At 37.2% G+C, this 22,112-nt stretch overlaps 1 protein-coding gene across 5 annotated transcripts in view; it reads right to left on the reverse strand.

Moving 5' to 3' along the window:
• PARD3B (par-3 family cell polarity regulator beta) overlaps window positions 1-22,112 on the reverse strand; it is a 397,678-nt gene that overhangs the window by 192,200 nt on the left and 183,366 nt on the right. For all 5 annotated transcript variants that reach the window (XR_014618549.1, XM_084288820.1, XM_084288819.1 and 2 more), the window contains 2 exons: window positions 8,234-8,419; window positions 1,863-2,033 (listed from right to left, as the gene is read on the reverse strand). Coding sequence is in view for 4 of the 5 variants with exons in the window: in XM_084288820.1 (XP_084144946.1) it covers window positions 1,863-2,033; window positions 8,234-8,419 (357 nt within the window). In the remaining variant the exon portion in view is untranslated. The remainder of the gene's footprint in view (window positions 1-1,862; window positions 2,034-8,233; window positions 8,420-22,112) is intronic.

Consider the following 22,112-nt stretch of genomic DNA (forward strand, 5'->3'; position numbering starts at 1 on the left):
ATGTTCCTTCTCCCTACTGGAAATTCTTTAGTTTACTTAAGATTTCTTATGTTGCAAGGTCCACGTTTACTTCTTTCTCACGTGTACTGCCAGCTAAATTACGCCTTGCAGCAGCCAAAGTACTACTACACTGAAGACTTGTACTCAGTGGGATAGGGAGCATTAAATTAACAACAACAAATCCGCTTTTCCAGCTCTTTGATAAACGACACAATCAGTATCCCAACAACTGATCAGTAACCAGCCTAATTAGAGTATTCAGCTTATAAAACATATCTGTCACGGAAGACCTCCATTAGTGTCCTGACCAATAAAAACAATAATGCATTTCTAAACATATTCTGCTTCTACCAAGCTGAGATGCAGTACTCAGGAAGCTGTTTTGGGGAAAGACTGGGTAACAACCCGTTTCTGCTACAGTGTCCAGACTCAAATGGAATTACAATTGAACCTGAAGACTGGCCTATAAAAATTAATTTCTGTCTAAAATGAATTTGATTCAATCAAGTCCTCATCATCTGTCCTTCATAGGGTGAGTCGAGATTATTTACCTTTGTCATACATCTGGACAACATACAAAGCAATACGCTTAACTATAAAAAGTAGCCTTATTAGGTCAGTCTGATTTTTGCTTGGAATTGTGTTGCAATTCTTATTTTTTAAAAAATTTGTTTTTTACTAAATGAAGAAAACTTGCAAGATCATGCTTTATTTGAAGGTGAGCTATCTTCTTACATTGCAAGAATGCATAATAAATGCAACATGTACTTTTAAACTCCTCCTTATAATGTAATGCTGCCACATAGAAAAGGAAAGCAAATAAGCGTTTTCCTATAAAATGTTCTAGAATTACTAATGAATGTTTTTCATTTTTCCCAGTAAAATTGACAGAGCCCATCCCTCAATGCAAAACATCCTCCCAACAAAGACCATAATGTTCAGTCAGTAGCATTCTTCTAAATATAATTCTCAATCAATAATGGTAGTAAATCAGATAGATCCGTTATCAGGAAAACGTTAAAAGTTAATTGTACTACAAGCCTCTTGGCCCTCCCCATCTATATTTTATCTGAATAAACTTAAAAATGGATTATTCTCAACATTTTAAAATGTTTTGGCAATGCTTATTAAATAAAAAGCTTAAAATCATCCCTTAGAATTCTGTGATGAGATTTTTTACAACTTTTCATACCATAATTCGATTTGTATGTATTTTTATTCTAAGGAACACACAGATGTTGAAAACCTATTAAAATATTTACTCAAGTGTCAAAATTAAAACTGGGATGAGTAGTTTGGGCAGCCAGTATATATATACTCACATCTGTGTATACAAAAAGATGGAGAAAGGGCATGTATGTGCACATGCACACATGTGAGAGAGAAAAAAAAGTATAATCATAAACACAAACATGGGGAGTGAATAAAAATGCTAATGAAAATGAAAAGGCAAGAGTGAAGCAAAATCCAAGTCACATTAAGAGCAGAGATTATGATAACAAATGGAATCAGAAAAATTAAAATCATCTGTATCTGAACTGTTGCCCCGAGGAGGTAACATAGTCAAAACTACACCAACTCATTAATCCTAACTAATCCTTCTTTGGATCACATTTTCTTTTGTTCTAAAACTTGTCAAAATAGCAAATTAAGATAAGAGGCAACTTTTAGCCTGGCCTCAACAGGAAGAGCAACTCGGGAGACATCAAGCAGAAGCACTGTGTGAATCCTGACTCCGTGAAAACAGGAATTCATTCTGCCAGGATGTGCTCTCTGTGACCAAGAATTTAGTGGTCATCTCCTCTATGCAAAAACACCAAGACCACAAAGTCATTTATTTAATGATACATTTATTGCTTCACCTCTGTTTGTGCCTCTAGTCTCCGAAGAACTACTAGCTGGATCCTCCCACGAATGTTCCCCTCCATGGACATGGAGCGCCTCAGTGTCTCCATGGCCTCGTGATTTGACTTGCCCAGAAGTGACTCCCCATTTACTGCAACAAGCTGATCATTTACTCGCAAACGACCATCCTATAATCAAAAACAAACAAACAAAATTTAAAAATCAAGAATTATTAGGCAGAAGTGCTGTATACAGGAAATAAGACGCAGATTATAAGATGTTGCTTTCTGAAATGTAAGAAACAAGAGACTGCATAGTACCAGGTCTTTAAAGAGAAAAATCATTGTGCTCATTAACTGACCAAGTTCTTGGTCCATTTAGTACATTTTGGAATGAGTTCATAATGCAATTACAAATGCAGAAGTACAGGCACATGCTGCTGCTTTTCTTGCATATGCAATTTAATTTGTATCAGTTCCAAAAAAAATTATAAAAAAAAAAAAACAAACACAAAAACAGGAGCTTTTGGTTAGTTAAAAGGACCCACACCACAGCCATTCGTATTTGCAGTCCAATTGTGAAGGAATACTGAAGTGTCTTTTACATGCATTGTTATCTGTTACTAGGGCCTGATAAGAAAATACAGCTCCAGAAATTTGTCTTACACTCTCACAAGAATTTATCTTGTCACAATTACCGTGCCACCGTACAGGCCATGTTGTCAGTTCAGAATGGTCACTAAGAATTAAGTATCTGTATTTCAGTTAACGTTGTTCCATGTATTTTAACATTGTTCCATGTATTAACTGCTGCCAATAACAAAGTTGGGGTTGAGCTGAATCAAGTAGCCTATGCTTTGCAGAAAGTCATTCAGTTTCATTGCCAAGGCTAACTGACATTTGTGGATGCAATAAAATTGTGGACATTGCCATTTTGTGATTTAGGAGCCCTATTGGTATTGTCAGTATAATCTGTGTTTATTTCTTTTCATAAAAGCATGTGCTGCAGACTTCCCTCTTTAGCAAGAAAGTAAGGTCTATTTAATTAAGAGACAGGAGTTTCTTTTAAAGCTTGTCAAGTTCACAATTATCAGGTTGGCATCAGACCTCAAAGAAAAAAGAGAAAGAGATTGAAGAAATCCAATACAGAAGGGCAGTGGAGAAAGAACAGCAAAAGAAGAACTGGCACAGAAAAACATTACCGAGGTTAAAATGAATCTGATTCAATCATAGGTACATTATACACTCTGCATAAGGCACTCATCTGTATTGTTTACATTTTTCATGCATTTGAGTAATCCAAAATATATATACTTTTCAATTTCTATTTTTTCTATCACTAAGATGTTCAATTAACTATTCTGCTATCGCTGCCAAGTCTAAGGCATTTGTGCTAAAGTGAGTTACAGGAGCTGTGACAAACCCAGCTTGCTGAAGGAATATTTTTATTGGAACTCAGTATCATTAACATTACCACAGCAGAGCCTGAACAGAAAGAGGTCCCACAGAGCTGCAGAACAGGAGCACAGAGCAGCATCAAAAATAAACCACAAAGAGCAAAAAGATGGAAAGACAGAACTGGAAGATGAAATGAAGGAGGACGAATAGAAATAAAGCTTTTCTGGAAAGAGCATGGGAATGGAGAATAGGAAACAGCAATACCATTTGGAAAGGATACTGAAACCTCTCCCTCTGCTGAATGTTTCATGCCAATATAAATCTACATACAACCAAAGTCAATAGGTTAACCCCACCCTTTCTCTACATATAAAATGATGCCATCACATATGCTAAAGTTTAGGGAGAGAAGAGTTAACATTATTGAGCAGAAAGCTTTATTACTTGCACATGTTGTAATTCCTTTGTGTTCTATCAAAACTTGCTGAAATGAATGGAGTCATTCATGGCAACAGGAGTTTGAGGAAAGAGGATTTTAATTTCTGCAAGTTTGTGTAAGACTGAAAGTTTACAGGTCCTCATGTCCCCAGAGGCTCCTGAATTACTATCCCCTTTCCATGGATAAACACTAGTGTAAATATCTCAAAAAGCTTCTTACTAAAGTATATACAAATACATGGTCAAGTGCACCTTGTTCATGGCTCCATTTGTTGACTATGTGACTATACAGGAATTGTTGCAGTCTCAGAAACCTCTGAATTGGTCTGGTTCTTGATTTCCCTTATAATACTTTTGTATGAAACTTTGTATTTATTTCTTTACATTTTAATAGAGTCAGTTCTTTGAACTTTTGATGCATCTCCGTTCTTTACACTCTGTAACATGCTCCACTTAAATTCAAAATTAAACTTTTAGGATCTGGGAAAAAAGGCATACATGGTTAATAAATACTGATAAACTACTCTTGCAAAGCCACCTGTACAAGGTAGAACTGGCAGACAGTTGCACACTGTTTTCAAACATGCTCAGGTAGAAGGTATTTCACAGAAAACTTTTTGTTGCTTTAAAAAAAAAAAAAAATAATAATAATAAAAACACAAGCAAAAACACAACAAACCAACAACAACAAAAAAAAAAAAAAACACAATGTTTAAACAGTTTTCAAACAGATTTTCACATCACTAGTGTTATGGCCTGGTTTAGAAGACTGAACTGCAAGACAATCTGCTTGGCTCAAAACAAGTTAAATGTTGTTTTAACACATTTCTTCTTTCATCTCTGAAAGGTAGGTTTCTTTGTGGCTTCTGAGTAGAAAAACAACATTTGGCATTTCAGCAAAACAGTTTTCAAATGCCATCTCTGAAACTGCAAGTGAGCTACTCTAATAAAGCGTGAAGTTACTGTTCCCTAGCTTATTCAACGAGTGCAGTTTGTGTAAAGAGTCACAGCAAGGGGTAAAACCTACCATCACATGGCTACCATATTCAGAGACGAGACTTTCATGCTTTTACAGTAGAGCAGGGAGATATAAAGCTATGTTCCTCATAGAGTTATATTTTTAATCAAAGCATACCTAGCTATTTCCCTTAGCACATCAATGGTATTTCTCTCAAAAGGAACCCCTTGATAGCCTTTATTAGTATTATCCAAGTCACCATCCACTGCACACAACAAGCAATGTTTACAGCACTAGCACTCAGAAGCCTGAAGGAAGTTCAAGATACACCATGTTTGATTGGAACAGATGCACATGCTGAAGACACTCTTTCTAAAAATGACTCTGCTGCATTACAGCTGCAGTAGACAGCAGGTAATCAATAATCAAGAATTCATCTCAAGTGAAAAGACAAGATGTCTCAAGATGAACAAGGCTGAAACCCCTGAAGTTGTGGGGAAAGATGATGTATTTAAGCTCAATTAAACATTCTGTTTTCCTCACATGAAAGGCTCTGCATAATTACATATATAAAGAACCCTGGTAACCCCTTTCTTACAGATGATGAAAACTAGACACTTCAAAAATTGCAAAAGGAGGTTAAGACAGGACACAATGAGTCAATCAGCAAAAGTAACCATATTTGAATCCTTTAGGATACAGCATTAAAATAGCAATTAAGAATACTAAGGCATTTTTAACTTTGTTGGGTTCTGTAGCCAGAGTAGTGCCACTGGGGCTTACTGTAGCAAGTGTGACTGAAGAAATGGTTGGTATTTTCTGTAATCTTTAACTAGCTCACAATAAATAAATCCTAAAGTACAAAATTAAATACTTCAAAAATTTCCCTTACATTTTTCACAAATCCCTTACTGAGCTTTGCAATACCAGTAATAGATCAGAGCTAGATCAATCCGTTAATGTTTCAAAACAAAGCAAAAAAAAAGAAAAACAAAAAATACTAAAAATGATGGCCTCTCTTCAGAAATTCTGTTGCTTGATAACTGTAGCCATTCAAAATTGTCTGTATCTTATAAATAAATCTTCATTATAAAAAGCACACTTCAGCAAAAAAAATTTAATGTATCAAAAACCTTTATACATTTACTGACCATCTACAGCAATTAAAAAAATGTGGCTCATCTTCTGTGTATTACATTTTCTTTTGAAAACAAGTGCTGGCTGTGTGGACAAAGAGAAAAAGCTGCTCCCTCCCCACCATCCCCAATATCATTATATTAGCACCTAACAGTATCACAAAGTCAGAAATTAGAGCAGATTTTAAACTCTAAATGTAGAATTGAGAAATAACGCTTACTGAGATGAGTTTCCTGTCACTTTGATTTCCCCATATTATACTTTCCTAAGAATACTTCATACACTGAAAAGCAAATGCACATGCCTAAATCCATAATACTTAATTTCAGAGACAATTACTATGAAATAACATTGGAAAATGCTCTGGACAACTACCAGCTGCAAAGAAAGGCTCTGTATTTAAAAACTTGTTACAAGAAGGCTTTTAAAAATAAGGACAATAAGAACACATTTAAATATTTATGCAGAATTGTATGCACACTTTTAAAATTGATATAAGAAATTGTATTAATTCTTAATACCCACTGATTATGTTTCGCTCTATATAAAGATCATTAGACAGAAGAAAGCTGTTTTTTCTGAATGTGTAAGAATAAACCATGATTACCCACACATTGCCAAAACGACTGCGTGGTTAAAGCTAGAGCCTCAGCCTCTCTCTCATTTGCTCTGGAGCACCCACTCAGACCTATCACTAAGCAGTTTCAACTGGTGAAAAAGTTATGAGGGAGTATAGGGAGTAGGTCAAAGAACTGGAGTTTATCACAAGACAAAATATTCTTCCAGTCATGGTGACCACCTTTGCCAGCTGCCCACTTACCTAGATAGAGGCAAGGAAGCCCTGCTTTATTAGTTTGCAGACCCCCCTCAAGCCAAAATTAACAGGAGTAACAGTAGGAGAACAGAGAGTGGTAAACAGAGCACATTTGAAAGAGTTGGGTTATGCATCTCTGACGTGGCAATGGTAGCGAGCACACTAATGCTGCTGAGACATGGCTCCACGAACCTTGCTAGTCAAAACAATGAGTTTGCTCATGGTGACACGCTGGCATTGCAACTGCTGTGGACAATTACTGAGGGAACACAGAGCTGGGAAAGCAAGAAGAGCAGACTCATTTTCATGGTAAAGCGAGTTGTACTCTGCAGCAGACACACATGTAAACTGTGTTTATGTAGCTGTAATTTGGCCAATTGCACCGTAACTCGGTTCTGATATACACCAAGTAGATTAGTTTACTCACTTGTCACTTACCCTAAAGTTAACCACCGTGTTCTGCACTGCATGTGCCAGACTCTGTTACACTTGAGAAGACCCAAGCTTTGAAATAACTGTGAGACTAGGACAGGTAAATAATAGGAGCGGGAAAGTATTAAACATTCATATCAAAGCTAAAGCCTTGATTACTGCTATTTACCAGCTGCTGTAAATAGATGATCATGAAAGTTTTAATGCTGTGAATTGTCTTACTCAGCAGGCTAATGTCAGCAAAGGAATTTACATAAACTGAATTAAAAGGTATTTTTACAGAAAAGAGAACTGCAAGGAATTGCTGAGATAACACAAGAGAAAAAAAAAACATTATGGATCAACAACAGCTACCTATACTAGCCCCAGAAACTAAGACTTCTTTGTTTTAAATAATTAAGAAAGTTACTTTTTCCAATTGTTATTTGAAAAACAAAAAACAATGCTGTCAACAGATCTCCTAAAACTTAGAAAGTACCTCAAATACTTTTCAATCAGAAATGTACAGCAGTCTTTGTACAGTCCACAGAGGGAGCAGAACACTTCATAATACTGTCCTTTACCAATTCAGTCCATCTCAGGAACAATTGGTAACTTCTGCGCAACTGATGCCAGGCTCAGCTAAGTCACAATGACTACAATGGTTAAAATATTTTGGATAAAACAGAAAGCAAATGGTGAACTAGGTTTTTATTTACAGTACAAATTAAATACATAACTCTTAACTTCACAGAACTGCCAATTACTACTTTTTGTAAATTGATTTTTTCTTTTCATTCTTTGATGTGCCTGCCTGTATCACTTGGTGAAAACCGAAAGCAATGCAGACTGAACGATAAATGTAGATATCTAACTGTCACCGAGACTAGCAGCACGGTTTAGCAGCAGAATAGTTTCCTATTCCCTTCTGTGAGCTGTGGGGTAGCTGGGAGGCAGCCTCTCCCTCCTAACTACGCAGCCTCAGTCTCCCCACCCTTCCCACAGTATTTAAATGCCCCACAACATCTGCTTCCATTTACTTCCCTTGGGAAAAGCCTTGCCATGCACATGACACCAAAATCTTGGAAAAAAACATCAGATTTGCCGTTCATCTAAAGGAGCGAGTGACAAAAAGTTACTCATTCTCAGAATACTTATCAAGCCAGATTCAGGACTGAACATACAACTGCCAGAATTCTAATAAAATCATAGTCTTATCTGTTTATTCCATACCTTAAAAGCAGCACCTCCATGAATAACGGACTTGATGAAAATCCCAAGATCAGCTCCAGTCTCCCGAGATTTGTTGCCTTTTAAGCTCACACCAAGTCCAGCAGAGCCAGAATCATTCAGAGGAATCTCAAAGGTCAGCTGTTCTGTGGTTTCTGGAGAAAGAACACTGCAGTTTGGCTCTCCTTTCTAATGGAAAAAATAAGGGTGAAAATAAGGATGAAAATACAGGTGAAAAGGAGACACAGAAACAATGCATAAACTAGTTGTATACATAGGTTCATGTAATAAGAAATAGTCCTATTTTCCAGAAAGTAACTCAAAGAAACTGTGTTACAACCAATAATGCATTTAGATGGCATTTGGTCACGTGATGCGGCTTAAAAATGTTATTTTTAACAATAGCTAGCAATATGTTTAAATATAAAGGAGAATGGCTTAGTTTCACATGATATAAAACTGATGTTGCAGCAGAATAATAAAGACTTATTCTAAACACAGCTGCATTAAAAATTTAAGCCATAAAACTCTCACCGTCTTTAAATGCAGCTCACAAACTGTAATGACAGTTGTACTGTTAAATTCAATTCCCCTCTGAAAATTGAGTTACATCCTTAAAAAATTATCCCTCCATTAAAACTGTCTACAGAGGGAAGTTGGTGTAACAAAAGCGATGGTGAGAATTGAAAATGCAATAACTTATTCTGCACTAACTCCCTTTGTGCATACTTTTACTCCACCCAAAAGTTTTTTACCCCTCTGGTAAAGATTGATCTAAAGATTTTTCCTAGATTAGATTACTGCTTACAAGACTGCAAAGTGAAGTGTCCACAGCTAGGGAAGATCAGAAAGAACTTTCTTTTACTGTACACTGTACCTGCAATTTTGTAGGGTTGTTTGTTGTTGGTTGCTTTTGTTGTTGTTTTTAAAGTTAGAACTGTAAGATTGAAGAAAAAAAATTCTAGCCTGAAGGATTCGTACTGGCACTACATAGAATAAAACTAAAAAAAAGAAACCTACTATAAGGTGTTCATAGAAGATATTAGTGTAAAAAGACCTTATGAATCACATCAAATTGTATTCCACACTTCCTTCTCCATGTAACTCTAAGACAATTGAATAGTTTATGTTGCTTGTTGATTGAACATTTTCTATTCTTCATAACAGTAGCATAAAATAATAATAATAAAAAAGGGAATACACAGACAAGCACAAGTTGAAAAATATTACTGCGGTCTATTTTCAAAGGCATCAGTCTTCTGTTCAACTATCATGTAGAGGCCACATGGAAGTATTAGCTGGGTCAATCCTCCTTTTACCTAATGAGGAAGAATCATTTCTAGGGGCTAAGCTGCAACACATACAAGTATAATGTAATTATCAACAAAGGTGCAAGCAATACTGATGCTTTCTCAGCAGCCAAATTAATCCCATATATTCTTAGTTTATTATGAGCAGAAATTAAAATCTTAAAGCAACAGCAACAAAGAAAAACAGTAACCACTAAGTATACTTGCATTTGTTTCAGATGCCCTTTCACTGATGAGAAGCAGCTACTGTTTAGACCACATGACCCAGAGACCTAGGACTGTAAACCTCAATCCCAAAATACATCATGCTCATGTTCTTCCTGAAATGTAACTACATGGTATTAAGTCAACACAATTTGTCTAACTGCCAAATATAAAAATGACAGCACGGACACTGTCTTGATGCTCATCTCCGATACCTGTGCTACTCATCTGTGCTTTTGTCTTTGCTCACCAGAAGTAGACAATTATGTCACAGATCCATCACTTTTGTTTTTTAGTTGTGGATGCAGACACATTTTGAACACAATCCCTGGAAAACCACAAATTTGTACTTATGTGTGTGAACAATACAGAATGGTTTGTAGATATTCTTGCTCTGACTTTCTTCAGAACAATCAGTGCAAGGAGAAAGACAAAATTACTGGCCTACTAACAAGCATTTAAACTTTCTCATGGTTTTGGAGGGAAGATTTTAGTGCTCTACCTTTTGTTTTCCAAAATACACATATGCTCGTATGCTGATTTAGAACTTCTAGATCAGAACTCTACTGAAATTGCACATCCTGCCTGGATGCGGACAGAGGAAATCCTTCTCAGGTCTCCTCAAGGTCCCTGACATGATATCTCTGGCAGTCCTTCAGGACAGACTTTTATGTATTATTTTACTGGTCCCCTAAGTAAGCAGTTCCTGTGTGCTGCTATCCTGCAGCCTAAAGGCCATGTGCAGAGCCAGAAACAGAACAGGGCTACTGTTTCCTGTAGCACAGGTCTGTACACTGCCTGAGATTTGTAAGAAAGGCTTCTGCCCTCTGAACAGGAGAGGTCATCCCTTCCATCAAGGTGCACTACTAGAAGAGGAATTAGGAATTCTGCACATTAGGAATTCTGCAGCAGACCTGGTGAATAAAGGACCTTTGATAATTTGTCATTCACCTTGTAAAGAGCTGTACAAGGTGTCCCTGGCAAAGTGTTTGTAGTGTGGGGGGCTGCAGGGCAGCCTCTGTGAGAAGAGGCCAGAGGCTGCCCTGTGCTGGACACAGCCTCCAGGATGGACCCACCACAGGGCACAGCCGAGCACCTCACCCAAGATGGTGGCAAAGGGAAGAAAATAGCGGCCAGAGAGTGAAGGAGGAAACAGAAAGTGAGAGAAGCATCAAGGTCAGAGAACGGAGGAAGAGGAGAAGGAGCTGCTCCATGGCAGAGCAGAGATTCTCTTACAGCCCACAGAAGCCCTGTGCTGGAGCATGCCCTGTCAGGGAACTGTCAGGATATTCCTGACAGGGCCTGCCACTAAAATCCTACTGATTATGACCAAGGCAACTCCAGGTCTATTCTTCTGCTTTAATCCACAACACCTACACCGGACTCTTGGCCTTCCTGTGTATATAACGCAGCTTTTCGGTCACTCCCAGCACCACTATGGGAGCAGTGTTGGGGGGTTGTTGCCACAGGCCGTAAAGGCCCTCCATGACTATGCCTACCTTCACCACAGCTGTCCAATTACTTTATAATGTTACCTCAGTACAAACTTGCAGTTTATCTAAAACTGAACTTGGTCACATTCAGATCGGATTTTAATGAGGATGGCTGAATTTAAGCCCTGGCACAAAAAGCTGTTACTATGCAAAAAAGTTTTTGAGGAAGAGGTGACACAAGTCAACAGGTTCTACTTTGTCAAGTAAAACATATATAATTTTTGTTAGGTTCTTTCTCAGAATCATCTTAAATGTTTCACTTCAAGCTCAAAGATGTATGCTAATTTTAGGCTAAGCACTTCAAGCATTTGTTAATACAATATTATTAAGATAAAGATGACAAGATCTATACACACCCGTCAAGACAACATATGAAATAAACCGGGCAGATGAGTCTGGTATTGACTAGGATGATCAACTCAAATTCGAGCATTCCCATTTGTACTATTGCTTGTCATACACCACTTGTGCATCCCTGGCTGACCCCAGGCCCTGGCAGCAGCATCGGCTGTAGGGGGCCACGCACCGTCCCCTTCCAGCAGCATGGGCACAGGCTGTGTGGCAGCACTCAGCTCAGCTCAGGGCATCAGGAAACAAACTGGATGGAGTCCAGAGGACAGCAATGAGAATCTTGTTCAACCCTGAGATAAAAAGCCTTAAAAAATGACAGACATCTTCTAAACACTTTAAAATTTTTCTCATTTTTCTTTGGAGCCAGTTTTTGAATGAAGAAATACCTCACTTTAGTAGCAGGCCAGGACACATTGGGTGAGTCTCAAAGAAAACTTTTGCCATTGCTATCTGGGGAAAAAAGACTGACGAGGTGGTGATTTGAAGCCTCCCACTATAAACATAGTGAGAGAATATTACGTGTAGCTTTTCAGCATAACTGAGTTCGGTTTTAAATTTTCATAAAATAAATTGTTAAAAGCAGAGTAACTGAAAAATAGTAACAAGCTGTTCAATGTTCTATAACAGTTCCCAACTTCATTTAATGTAACTATCCCATGCATTAGCTCTTGTTAATAACCTATAAGATCATTGCCTGCATGCCTGGCCATGTCATCTATCAAAGTGGAGACATCAAGACGTATTCAGCAAGACACCAGGCAAGTACAGTAAATCTTTGTCAGTACTCAGATTCTAAGAAAAACAGAGGAAACTAATTTGGAATACATAACATTTCACTACCATTTCCCTTGCTACGGTTCTCTGAGAAATGTTTATCATACAAAAACTTCAGCAAATTTAAACAACTACTACTTTTACCCATTACTGGAAAATTTGCTCATCTACCATAAATTCCTTCACAACGTGTTTCTTGTTCAACACAGAGAAATTATCCTAAAGCCTCCCATTTCAATACTTATATTTGGCCTTACCCTAAAATCCAGCTAGCATTGATTTAAAGTAATGCTGAACATTGTGTAATAGTACTATAAAAGTTTGTTACCCATGAGCAAGGGTGAATAACATTTCAATGATTTTAGAGGCATGGGTAACAGGAAAGGAGAGACACATCTAAAAACAGTGAGTAAACTGTCTTGATTCATGTAAAATTTTCACACCCTACTCTATATCTGACAGCAAATGCCTGGGTATTCAGTCCATGATGTCTGAAGACTCTTCGGTACAAATACAGGATGAAAAAACCTTTCTTCTTTGTGGGAGAATGTGGATGGAAACAAAAAGGAGGAAGAACAGAGGAGAAAAAAGGGAATAACGGAATCAAAAGTTTTATTTCGTCCTATATTCACTAAATGGTTTCCAATTATAATCCTAATATTAACAGTCTTCATTTGCTCTTGAAAGGAGTGCCTTTTCAATGATAACCAAAAAGAGCTCCAGCCTTCCTTAAGTTAACAGCTCATCACTTAACTGCTTCATTTGGGCAACTGACTTCATGAGTGATGGCCCCTGTTCCTAGATATGCAGATATGAATATTAAATGTTGCTAGTGACTCACAGAGCTGAATTCCCACTGCCTCCATTTCCCTGACGTTGCTAAAACATTATCCCAAGACATCAATACTTTACGACAGAGCAAACTCCATCAGCTGAGTTATGGTCTGGTAAAGAAAATCCTCTCCAACACACTAAGCCTCAGATTCTATTAGAAACATTTCTTACCTCAAGATTATCCTAGAATTTGAATTCACTCAAACACAGAATGAATGAAATGAGCTACAACACAAATATATTTCTGGACCAGGAAAAGACTTTTACAGTTTAATGTTATAATTTACCTACTCAACAATCATGTTATGTATTTTCCACCCCAAATTTATCATACTTCAGTAGTTCAGAAATTTCATGATAGTATACCACTGAAGTCATACCCTGCTTTTGTGTTTCATTTAATCCCAGTACCCAGCTAAGCAGCACACAGCTGCTTGCACTGCCCCCAAGCCAGATGGGGGAAGAGAATCAGAAGGGCAAATGTTGGAAAACATTTTAAGAGGTTGAAAAAAAAAAACAAGAGAACACCACAGCAAAGAAAAACAAAGCCAAGGGAAAAACAAACCAACAAACAAAAAAGAAAACACATGATGCAAAACACAGTTGTTCACCACCAGCCAAACAAGGCCCAAGCAACAGCAGCAAACACCCTGCTCCCTTTTCCTCTCATTTTTATGGACGAGCACTGTGTCATGTGGTATGTAAAATCCCTTTGATCAGTTGGGGTCAGCTGTCCTGGCTGTGTCCCCTCTCAGCTTCCTGTGCATCCCCAGCCTGCTCGCTGTTGGGGCAACACGAGAAGCAGAAAATGACTTGACTTGTGTGTAAGTACTGCTCGGCAACAACTAAAGCATAGTGTTACCAACACTGTTTTTATCACAAACCCAGAACACAGCACCATATGAACTTCTATGAAGAAAATTAACTCTATCCCAGCCAAAAAAACCTGCTGTAGACATAGGCAAGTAACTCAATGACACTATTATAAATGAGAAATTTTCACAAAAATCAAATTCCAGATAGCCAAGTGATGAGACCTCAAGATGGCTAGAAAGCTTTGAGATAGACTGGCCTGTACTTTTCCTTTAAGATGGGTACACTGTAGACAGCAAAAGAGATTTTCAACTCCTAAGTATTAATAAAATGTACTTAAGAGTGAAACAGATTAAAGTAAAAAAGACTTGAAAAATCAATCTCCACTGCTCACTTTATCCTTGCTCTGGGGATCCTTCCTTCAACTTTGCTAAATTATAGCCTGTCAGCTTTCAATGGCTTCCTCTGTTGCAACAAGCTCTGATACACACCTGCCTTTTCCTCTGCAGCCTGGCCATGTGTGTTCCCTGCTGTGTCACAGTCCCAGTTCCTGCACCATCCAGCACGCTACATAGTTCCTGAGTGCTCCCGACTGCTTAGGGAAGACAACAGTCTCACCTCTTTCTCCAGTGCTTTTTTTGTTTGTTTGTTTTTGTATTTTTTTCCCCCAGACCACAGTGCAGTCAAAAGGAGTTCAAGAAGTAATCTTTCCACTTGCTGCCCAGACTCAGCCATTAAACAGAATGGAGCTAACCAACTAAACAGGTACCATTCCTCACCAAGAAAATCAGGACAGGAATGTTTTCATTTACCTAGACACCTGCATGAAACTTCAGTAAAATCAATTCTGACATTTGTTGAATTACCACAGATAGAAAAGTTCAGAAGAGTTTACATGAAGGTAAGAGAATACTTAGAGAACACATTTTGCTAGTTTTAAGAGGAGAAAACCTAATAATACATACTAAACATTCAGCAACAGAGATAGAAAACCTTCATTCAGGAATCTTAGGATACGTTTGATTAACTGATGTTCTGCCAACAATTTTATTTAATTCTTAGAAGCACATCTCTACCTCAGGTCTCCGATTTCTTAATTAAAAGGCTATAATAATGGATTCCTAAAGCACCCTAAAATTTTATTTGTATGTAATCATCTCCAACCAATTCCCAATCTTCTAAAGCACAGACAAAATATACTTTTAGCCTTCTCTTATTCCCACAACACACAAAAACTGCACAGTCATAGTACAAACAGAACTATAACCTCTGAAAAAAAGTACTAGGAACTGTATTTTTCCCCCTTCTGTTTAGTCCCTGGTTGTATCTATTCAATACTGTGTCAATCCTCTGTCTGCCATGGGACACCATTTTCAATTAGTCCTTTTATTTAATCTTAACCACGCCTGTTCTCACTGACCACTGCACTTTTTATCTGTGGATTTATGATAATCTAATGCATATCTTTCACTGGAAAGGTTGCCTTATTTATCCCTATTGTTCTTTTGCCAAAAGAGAAGCTTACAAAAAAAATTAGCTCCCACTTAAGCCAGGAAGGAAATAGCATTTGTTTAACACAACAAGAGACCTTTCAGTACCTGTCTGATGCCCTTGACCAACATGCTATTATAGTCTCTCAATATGCTGGCTGCCCCTTGCCTGGCTGCTCATTTCTGATAAGAGATGCCAACTCCCTGGAGTGCCATTCAGAGCTGAGAGCAAAAGGCAAGAGACCCAGGAGGGTTATTTTCAAAGGCTTATGAAGGAAGTAAGACATTTACATGCTTTTGCAATTATTTTCTGCAAAACCCGTAAAAGCTAAAGAGCGGTATTTAAATTGTGGCACTGCATAACTGTTAGTGGCAGAAAAGCTTGAAAAGATGATACTTGCACTATTCTCTCTATTCTTTTCAAGAGCTTAGGCACAATTAAGAAATACTTCACTGACAGTTCATTCATTGACTCAATATAAAATCTACACTGTATTTTGCCATAGATATCCAGTAATGCTTTTGATAATAATACTCTAAGTTAATGCACTGCTGTAATCTTGTCACGATCTAGTAAATAACTGAAGTCATTGTTGCATGTATCTGTCTTCAGACAGATGCTTTCATATCAGGATCTTTAAAATCATCTGCATTCTACACTGCAATAAAAACTAAATGGTCACTAATGGCACACCCTAAGACAAAAAAAAAAAAAAACAAAACACAGCAAAACCAGCAAATCTGTGAAGATATATTATGCTGTACTTGGATACTTTTTAAATTAATGCCATACACTACACGTTTATATCATATTAGATAGAATGGTCCTGTTTTGAATTATGTAGACCCTCTAGAATTAGAGCTTTGAAAACTCACAAAATTAGATTCAATTCTTCACCCAAGGCACATACACTGCATTTCATTTTAGTTATTTGATGTCTCGGGGTGCTCCAAAAAACGGAGATCCTCCAAATCATTTGATATGCCTATTCAAGATCATGTGGCAAGTTTTACTCAAGGAAAAGGTTTGTCCTTGCAAAACAGTTTTGTAATTCTATGTGGCACTGCTCTTCAACCTTAAAAATGCAGTTTCACATAACATTATAAGTTCCATAACTGTAGGAAATGAGAGAAAAATTAACTAGTTTGGTCCTCAGTCAAGGTACGCCACATTGTGAAAATTCCAATTTCCATCCTAGATGTGAAGTTAGTCATATGCTCAAGCACCCTACTGAGCTGGATCCTTATACAGTTAAGTTACCTTGCTGGTTAGACTGGAAAATCTTATCACTTGCAAAGATGGAAAGCCACACTGTATTTTCAGGGTGAATTTAGCACTGCTGTTACTGTGTACCTTTGGAATATACTGCAGGCAAACAGTTCACAACACTGTGCTGTGCAAATCTTATTTATTTATTTTGATTTATTAGTTATTGTTTAAAGGGATGATAAACAAAGCAGTAAGTAGTGTGATACTTTTATGTCTACTTCAAACTCCATATGCACAGATTTTACATTAAGTCAGTCCTAGAAAAACTTTTTTCATGGATTCTAAGGCAGAGACGCTTAAAAATTTTCATATGGTACATGGAACAAGTCCAGTGACCCTTGTAAAAGGCAAGGTACTGCAGTTGCCAGTAAGATTTAAGAATTGCCCAAAGACTTTGTTTTTATGAAATGCAAATACCGTAAGTCTGGTTGAATGATTCTGAGATGTATAATGATTCGGTTTCTGTTAAGAGACAGATTTTCTTTGCCTCTATTCTGATGTATACATAATTCTGATTTCACAGATTTAAGTGAACTGCCAAGCCATTTCGGACAATACCACTACTAAGACTGATGCTATCCAGTCAACAGTATTCCTTTCCCAATGCTCTGAGGCAGCATTCCTCAACACTTCCATACCTTGGGCAATAATCCTGTAAGCAAATACATTACCCCTTGGCATGAGTAGTAAGATGTTTTTCTCTCCTTATTTGCCCCCACTCTACTTTTTACTTTACCCACAAGAATCAGAGGTTGTTGCAGGCAATGAGTGCTAGGACCATATTTTTCAGACCACCCTTTTAAGGTTCCTTGAATTTGTTGGAAATAGTAAGACTGGGATCTGACAACCAAAATACTGCTAGGTCATAATATTTTGATGGGCTTGACAAAGAAGGCAATAGTTGACTCAGATGCAGTAACATCACTGCAGCTCATCACTAGATGAAAAGCACAGTAAATTTTGTTGGTAGCTATACTGGCACCAGATAGCCAATATATTTCTGGCTTCTTCTAGAAGCCAGAAACAATGAAAATGAAGGGATACTTCTTGTCGCACCTTCTTTTTCACTGTGAAAGGAAAGAAGGTCAAGTTCCTTCTGCTGTGGTTCCTTCTAAATAGTCATCTCTTATCGACTTGTACTACAAGCAAGGTAAATAATCAGCTATGCCTCAGTCCATAGTTTTCAATACTGTAAACTACAATAAACTAGATTATGTATCTGTTCTCAGATATGTAATCAATGTAAGCTGAAAACCTTTGAGGACTGTGCTACACAATCTTTGCATTCTGAAGATATATTTTCACAGACACAGTCTGCACCGATTTCTCAACTAATCTACATAAATAAAATCTAAAACCCCCAAATTAAAAACTTTCTCTGAAAAATTTATTGGAAAAAAAAACACAGAACTTTATCTATATTGTTTATAAAGTAATTCAAGATGGAAAATGCCATATGCATTCATTATTTCTTTCTCTTCATTATGCAGAACAATTCAGGGACTGAATCTTCTGTGTTATTAAAATCCAAAATACGTATATTGACCTAGTTTTTGAAAGACTTTTTCCCTTTAAATAGAGAACACAACAAAGAATTGGTACTTGTTGGAATCATTTTGTGACTGAAATTATTTGACCGTTTCTGTTTTATCAGGCATTAGAAACACGGGTTTGACCTACAAAAACAGGTGCAAAACTGCTTAAGTCTATGCTGAAATCTCATCTATTATTTCCTGCACATAAAAAGGCAAGAAACAATTAGAAGGAAGTAATAGAAAATAAGCTCTGAATATTAAAAAACAACAAAAAAAGGACAACACTTGAGGCAAACGAGTTCTTCAGGCATAGAAGTTCAAGGCAGTGGAAGGAATTAATTACTAGGACACTGAAACATAAAAGTTAATCAAACAGTGAGCAGGAAAAAATGCTTAATTGAACTTGCCTTTCATCATGATTCTTTCAATCCTACACAATATATGTATAAAAGAGACTTGGAGTTAAAGATCAACAGCTACATTATATACATTGTTCTTCTTTTGGCTTTTGTTGTATAAATACTGTTTTTTTTCCCTTTCCCTTATTATTCTTCAAGGATCAGGGAATATGCTAAGAAACTACAGAAGCTATGATTACAACTGAAATTGGTAAGTTGAAGCTATCTATAAAGCAAGTAAGGTATATGCAAAACTTATACCATGTATGCGCTTCGAAAACAAATGCTCCCAAATATTTTCAGTTCTATATTATTTATGGCAAGTGCAACACCTTGGTATTTCTCTGCCTATGTGTACAATATCCAAAGGTCTGAAGGCTCAGGGAAAAAGAATTTTTAAAAAGTATCTCTAAAATGAGACTCCAAGAATTGCATAGGACCATGGCACAGAATGGGTTACACCAGAGCTGCTCTCATTCAAGCAGCTTTGCTTGTTTTACCAATACAGGGATAAAGGAATAGAAAGGGAAGAAGTCATCTTTATATCATTATTAAAAGAAATGGCACCTTCAGATCATACATTTTTCCCAGAGAAAGAACAAGATGCACATGATCAAAACACTGTACTTTCAAAACACAGTGGAATGGTAGTCACAGTTTGATGTGTATTCCATTTACTTTGATAAGAGCTGGGAAATCCAAACCCATTAAGACAGTTTCTCTCTGTAATATTAGCCATCCTTCAGAAAACAATCACTGTTGAACAGTTTAAAATCCAAATGCACCTCACAGAATGCACTAATCACTGGCCACTCTGTAGACTGCTGTAATTAAGTGAATCAAGATCTTCCCTTGAGTTTTGGAATCAGCTCCCTACTCAGCTGCTACATTGTCAACAGCTGGCATGAATTAGAAGGAACATTTGGTTAACTGGATAATAAGGAGGACAGCCTGTGGTTGGTCCAAATTCTACTTCACTGATCTGCTTCAGTCAAAAAAAAATCTCATTAGATCCTCCTATTCTTTTTTTTTTTTTTTTTTTTTTTTTTTAAGCAGTAACAACACTACAAAGATTGGGTTTCCTATTTTATTTCCTCATTATGTGCAAACAATGTAACTGTACAACTCTCAGATGTTGCATGAGCTCGTGTAACTGAAGCCATAATTCTCTACAATTTAATAATGTTGTTTGCAACACTGATTCATCCTCACCCCTATCATACCTCTCTCCTCTGGTGTGGTAGAGGTTTGTTACTCTGTTTTTCTACTTCCTAGCAATTCATCAACATGGATCACAGTAATGAAACCCCCAAACTCTTATCTCATCTAACTTAAGGAAGAGAAAGCGTTCACCAGACCAAGCTCTCACCAAACAGCAGCTTTGTGACGTGGTAAAGTCATATTATATCACCACAGATCCGCACAACTAAATGCCATCCTCCACTACTTTGTTACATTATTTGCTTTGTGCCCATTCAGCTGTCAAATTCTTTACAGAAATCAATGTAGGAACCAAGTTCTAGTGCAGCAATATGCTCAGTATAGTTTTGTGCATAGTCTCTAGTGGGTCCAATCACCAGAGGCATCTTTGCCAGAGGAAACTGTGGGAAGCGGGCAGATTTACTAGTCAGTCTTCTCCTGCTCCTTACAACAGATAACAAGGAATCTAAAGAAGATAGTTCCTCAGATTACATTCAAGTCCCTGGAGAACTGCTCAAGTCAAGAACAAGTCTGATATAAAGCAATTACCCTATTATTGCCAAGCATTAACAAAACTTCCATGTATTTAGATAAACTCTGCATGCATATTACATAGCTTGTGCATGCTGTTGCAGCTGTCCTTGAAAAATACTGGATTATCCACTGCCTCTCCCTCCCAAAACAAACATTTGAAATGCTGCCTTTTTTCTCTTTGATCAAAACAGCACTGTAACTTTTGAGCTAGCAGAGGATTAGCCTAATGTAATATCATGGCTAAGGCTGAAAACAAACAAAAAAGCTAAACTTTACTATTATTATTATTTTTAATTTTTGCTAGGACTACTCTCAGATGTCTCATGAATCTTAACGAGCATCATGTTAGTATCAACATCTGCTAGCTTAGTGCTATGTTAACCCATACTTTTGCCATGAGCTACCAAACAGATGTTGCTAAAAGGCTTTTTAATTTAGAAGGGCTGGTTCCATAAAATCATCCAATGTATTTTAGTAACTCACATTTGTATTAGATTGTATTTGGTTTGGATAACAAGAAACACAAAATAGTATTAGAATTCACATACCATCACTATTTCTGCTAGGGCCATCACTCTGTGCATCATTCTTTTGCAAAGAAAGCAATCTAAGCGAAGGTCAAGCCAACATGATAAATGTGGCTAGATTTCTAAATTTCAATCATGCCAGTCAAAAGTAAGTCACCTTTTGAAAAGGAGTTAATCCTTGCTGTGGAGGCCCAAATTTAATAGCAGGCAATTGTGGAAGGTAAAAATTACAAACTGCTTTTAGATTCTCCCAGCCTGCTATATCCATGTACTTTACAGTGATTCCCAGGAGAATTTGAACTACAACAGAAAAGAATAATGTATAATGCTAGGGGAAGAGGAGAGAGAAGAGAAGAAAACATGCTTTAGAAAAAGTACACTTTCCAAGTAATGTGTTTTATAACTTAAAAGCACACACAAAAAAAAAAACCTGTTGAAGAGTCACCTTTACAAAAAAAAAAAAAAAAAAAAAAAAAAAAGCTTGCATTTATAGGAGATGGTAGATGAAAAGAAATCCTAAATCTAACAGCTAATTCAGTATTTGAATCTCAGAAATTTCTCTCAGATCTACACAGACACTGACTCCAAATCTTAGGCGTTCCAAAACATGGCCTTACAATGACAAACTTATCTGACTTATCTGCTTTGGAAACTACTGACAAGGAATGCCCAATTAACCCATGACAGGGCTGAAAAATATTCTGTTATTCTCCTTAAAAATTCTTCAATCAGAAAGGAAAAGGAAAACAAAAATAGCTTTGTTAAGATTGCTCTACTACAAGAAAAAACAGGCACCAGATGAACAAAAGAAGGGCTCACAGGACAGAATCTGAACTCCTCTCCAGCTTCTCATCCTACCAGAGGCAATGGACACCCTTACCTTAGGCAAGGTCCAACTGATAACAAGGTAACATGAAGAAAATCATTAGCAATGTTTGGTGAGAAAACATACTGGAGAATTTCTGTAGAAGACTAACAGTCTTAAAGCAAAATGACTCCTTCCCCCCTTTCGCTTTTCCTTTTAAGAAAAAAAGCGTTCTTTAGAGAAGATAAAAAGAGACAAAAGCAGGAAATGCTGTCCTTCCTTTATCCCAAGAACTTCTTAATGAAAGATCAAGTAAAGCCATCAATCAAGATAAGGAAGAGGCA

This window comes from Netta rufina (assembly GCF_964035555.1).
Source record: "Netta rufina genome assembly, chromosome: 6".
Taxonomy (NCBI): Eukaryota; Metazoa; Chordata; class Aves; order Anseriformes; family Anatidae; genus Netta; species Netta rufina.